The sequence below is a fragment of the Sciurus carolinensis genome, chromosome 19, assembly GCF_902686445.1.
Source record: "Sciurus carolinensis chromosome 19, mSciCar1.2, whole genome shotgun sequence".
In the NCBI taxonomy this organism is placed as follows: domain Eukaryota; kingdom Metazoa; phylum Chordata; class Mammalia; order Rodentia; family Sciuridae; genus Sciurus; species Sciurus carolinensis.
In genome coordinates, this window is record NC_062231.1 from 4,215,607 (window position 1) to 4,220,686 (window position 5,080).

At 31.5% G+C, this 5,080-nt stretch overlaps 1 protein-coding gene across 1 annotated transcript; it reads left to right on the plus strand.

Moving 5' to 3' along the window:
• The first annotated feature begins 555 nt into the window (after positions 1 to 555).
• Positions 556 to 2,793, plus strand: LOC124971146 (zinc finger protein 420-like). The gene is made up of 3 exons (XM_047534934.1): positions 556 to 2,029; positions 2,108 to 2,192; positions 2,754 to 2,793. The coding sequence occupies exons 1-3, from the start codon at positions 556 to 558 to the stop codon at positions 2,791 to 2,793; spliced, it is 1,599 nt and encodes a 532-aa protein (XP_047390890.1).
• Positions 2,794 to 5,080: the final 2,287 nt, after the last annotated feature.

Genomic DNA, 5,080 nt, shown 5'->3' on the forward strand with positions numbered 1-5,080 from the left:
GTAGCATTAGTTAAATTTTCACTCAAACATTTGTATGGACAATAGATTTAAAAATAAAGAAAAAATTACTAAATATTATCAGATTGATTTAAATTAATGAAGTCTGTTGTTCTCAATTCAACAAATAGTTCTTCCTTGTGCCAAAACATAACATTTTATTGAATGTAGGAAGATCTGTACTTACCCATTTTTACTTAATCAAAAATCAGGTGGAGATATTTGATGACAATTTTATGTTTATATTAAAACTTTTAAAACCTGTTAGCTAGATCTGTGGCACAAATAAATTAAGTGCATTTTTATTGGCAAAAAAGTAACAAAGCCATTAAACTCATAAATACTTAATGGTTTTCTCAAATCCTAGAAAATATCGAGTGCTCAATTTACAAAGAAATGTTACAAAGGTAATGAATGCAAAAAAATACTTAATCAATGCTCAAAATTTGTCATTCAAGCACCCAATTTCAAGGAAAGAATTGCAAATATAAATAATTAGGAAGAACTTTAAATAAAATCACAAGCATTGTTCATTACAAAAAAATTCTTATGAAAATAATGCCATACGAATTTAAGAAATGTATTAAAGCATTTAAAACTTTCTCTATCATTTATCACAGCAGCAATAAACACTACAGATATGAAGATTGTGGCAATGCTTTTAATCAGAGGTCAGCCCTTACTATACACAAGAAGGTTTGTGCTGGAGAGAAACACTACAAATGCACAGAATGTGGGAAAGCATTTATTCAATTTTCAAACCTTACTAAACACCAGAAGAGTCATAGTGATGAGAGACTATATGAATGTAAGGAATGTGGCAGAGGCTTTAAGTATAATGCAGTCCTTACTCGACACCAGAAAATACATACTGGAGAGAAGCTGTACAGTTGTGCAGAATGTGGGAAAGCATTTATTCAAAATTCACAACTTACTCACCACCAGAGGATTCATAGTGATGAGAGACGATACAAATGTAAGGAATGTGGAAGAGAGTTTAAATACACCTCACTCCTTACTCAACACCAGAAGATTCACACAGGAGAGAAGCCCTACATCTGTAAAAAATGTGGGAAAGCATTTATTCAATTTTCAAACCTTACTGAACACCAGAGAATTCATAGTGATGAGAGACCATATGAATGTGAGAAATGTGGCAAAGACTTTAAGTATCAAAAATACCTTACTCAACACCAGAGGATTCATAGTGATGAGAGACCATATGAATGTAAGGAATGTGGCAAAGTCTTTAAGTATCATAAATCTGTTACTGAACACCAGAGGATTCATACTGATGAGAGACCATACAAATGTAAGAAATGTGGAAGAGATTTTAAATACATCTCAAACTTCACTCGACACCAGAAAATTCACAGTGGAGAGAAGCCCTACACATGTAAAGAATGTGGGAAAGCATTTATTCAACTCTCTAATCTTACTTGGCACCATATGGTTCATAGTGATAAGAGACCATACAAATGTAAGGAATGTGGAAGAGAGTTTAAATACAACTCAACCCTTACTCGACACCAGAAGATTCATACAGGAGAGAAGCCCTATTCCTGTAAAGAATGTGGGAAAGCATTTATTCGATTTTCAAAATTTACTGAACACCAGAGAATTCATAGTGATGAGAGACCATATGAATGTGAGAAATGTGGCAAAGACTTTAAGTATCAAAAATGCCTTACTCAACACCAGAGGATTCATAGTGATGAGAGACCATATGAATGTAAGGAATGTGGCAAAGACTTTAAGTATCATAAATCCCTTACTAAACACAAGAGGATTCATACAGATGAGAGACCATACAAATGTTTAGAATGTGGAGTGGATTTTAAATACATCTCAAACCTTACTCAACACCAGAAAATTCATACTGGAGAGAAGCCCTATACATGTAAAGAATGTGGGAAAGCATTTATTCAATTTTCAAACCTTACTCAGCACAAGATGGTTCATAGTGATGAGAGACTATATGATTGTAAGGAATGTGGCAAAGGCTTTAAATGCAATACAGCCCTTATTAAACATCAGAGAATTCATAATAATGAGAGACCATAAAAATGTAGAATGTGGAAGAGATTTTAAATACATCTCAAGCCTTAACACCAGAAGATTCATAGTGGAGAGAAGCCCTACACATGTAAAGAATGTGGAAAAACATTTATTCAAATCTCAGAACTTACTCAGCACCAGAGGATTCATAGTGATGAGAGATCATACAAATAAAAGGAATGTGGCAAAGTTTTTAAACTCATCTCATTTCTTACTCAACACCAGACTCTTAATACTGGAGAGAAGTCTTGTATATGTAAATAATGTGGAAAAACCTTTATTCAGATCTCATACCTTATTCAACACCAGAGTGAAGAGAGACTATATAAATGTAAGGAATGTGGCAAAGGCTTTAAGAATTGTCCAACCCTTATTAAACACCACAAGGTTTATAGTGATGAGAGATCATACAAATGTATAGAAGGTGGCAAAGATTTTTACTTCAACCGTTACTCAGTGACAGAGAATTCATATTGGAGACAAGTCATATGAATGCAAAGAACGAGGCAAAGCTCTTAATAGGAGATCATACCTTCTTGTAAGCACCAGAGAATTTATACTTGAGAGAACCCTTAGAATGTGGCAATGACTTTGAGCATTGTTCAACTCTTACTTGCCACCATAAAATGGAGAGAACCTGTACAAATTTAAAGAATGTGGCAAAGCTTACAATTGAAACCCAACTCTTACTCAACACTGCAGAATTCATACTGGAGAGAGACCATACAAATGAAGTAATGTGTTTCTCACAGTTGTTCACTTCTTAATAAATTGTAGAGAATTCATAGGAAAGGTCTTGCAAATATAAAGAATGTGGCAAGGCCTTTAGCAATTGCTCACACATTACTAAACACCAGAGAATTCATTGAGGAGACAAACCCTAAAAATATAATGTGTCAAATCTTTATTCTAATGAATCTATTGTCAACATCAGAACATTCTTATCAAATTCTCATGCATGTTATAAATGCAGAAATCCCATATCAGAAGTACATGCTTTTGATAACAACAGAATATTTTTAATTGAGAAAAAATTTACAAATGAGAAAAGTATAACAAGAAATTTACATCACCTATCTTGATGCATATAACAATTATCAGTGAGAAATCCTATGCATATGGAGATTGTGGCATTGCCTTTAAATGTTGCTTAAAATATTCTAGACATCATAAGTTTATGTGATAGAAGTACAGATACCCTCATATCAATTCAGTGCAGATCACTCATTTCTGAAATTATGTTGATTTACTAGGAATCAAAATTACTAAATATGTTCAGTCTTGAAAGATGCAGAAAATATAATTCTACAATCATTATAGGAGAGGAAGAGTCTCATTAGTGAGGATTTTTACTTGGTATTTTTCTGAGGCTTTACAATGGAATTTGAAATGCTTTTATTCATATCAAGCATAAATTTTGTTATTAAATAATAATGAATGTTTTTCAATTTGTAACACAATCATGTATTTAGTCATATTGTATTAAATTTGTAGGTAAAATATATTAAAATGATTCTTCTGGGTAAATAATGTATTGACACATCTCTCAATCTTTTTAGGCAGTATAATGATCTTCAAATAATTCAGGGATTATTAGTTCTATAAATAATATTTGCATTATTTCTCCTTTTTATAGTTATGTGAAAATTAAGGCAGCTAGGAAATATATAGAAATATGATAGTAAATCCAGATTTCTGTCCCTTGTAAATACTTAAAAATTTTATAGTGCAGCATTTTTCCATGTGCCAGTCCTTTGTGTCAAAAACAAATCCACATATTGACTTGGATTTAAATTAACTTGAATATACAAATGTTGCAATCTAATGGTTAATTTTAGTCATAAGAGAATCATGGAAGTATAATACTGTGAGCACTTGTGTAACACACACACACACACACACAGAGAGAGAGAGAGAGAGAGAGAGAGAGAGAGAGAGAGAGAGAGAGAGAGAGAGAGAGAATGTGTTTGCTTATACCTTTCTTTAGAAGAAAAGACATATTGAACTAAAAGGTAATTTCAGTATTGCTCTTAAATTACAAGTAAACTAGAAAGCTCAAATGTCTGGAAAATATCTATTTTAGGTATACTGAATTTATTTTTTTCCAAATAGTGTGATTTTTTTCTTGAAAAATCTCCCAGTGTCAATTCCATTTATTCTGTTTTCTTGTTATTCATACAGCACAATATATAACTTTTACTTATTTGAAGTTCATGAAGCATTGATAAATGACCTGTTTAGAGATTTTTAAGAATGGTTTTAATGATGTTTAGTAATATTTAGAAATGAATTTGAAGATATAGTTTCACAGTGAGGATGTTAACATACATTTTATTTTATTAATAAAGCTCCATTATTTCTTTCTGAATGGCAGAACTTTAAGACACATGAGATTTATCATTTTAAGCTATATCACATCATAAAATATGGTGAGTTCACCAAATCAGTTTATTCAGGTGAAAACTGAGTAGGATTCCTATGTCTGAGGTTGTTTTGATGTTTCTATGAATAAAAATCACACAAAAAAATGATGTTATAATAGATACTCCTTAACAGGGAGAAAAATTTGACTTTATAAGATGATGAGTTCATATATCCATGTAGGAAAATGAGATATCCTGAGAGAAGAAATAACGCTAATTCTGCATGAGGAGTGAGGAATTTTTCAATGCTGCACAAATGACTCTGAATTTAAGATGTTTTCTACTTCTGTTGTTAATAATCTTCCATTTCTCACTGAATCTTTAATTTTCAGCTACATAAACATTAAAGCTGTTGTCTATAATGGCCAATCCTGTGGTTTTACCTTTCTCACTTATGTCTGTAATTTATAGCAACTTACAGGAATTTTATTTGGTTTTGATGCGTAGTGCAAATTTTTTTCTAATGGAAGTATATTGGGTTTTGTAAAAGTGTATATTTTATTTTGTTGGTTTGGGGGGTAGTTCCATAATTTTAAATTTTATGTACAACAACATATAAAATAAATTTTATGACATTCACAGTGAAATTTCAAAATATGTAT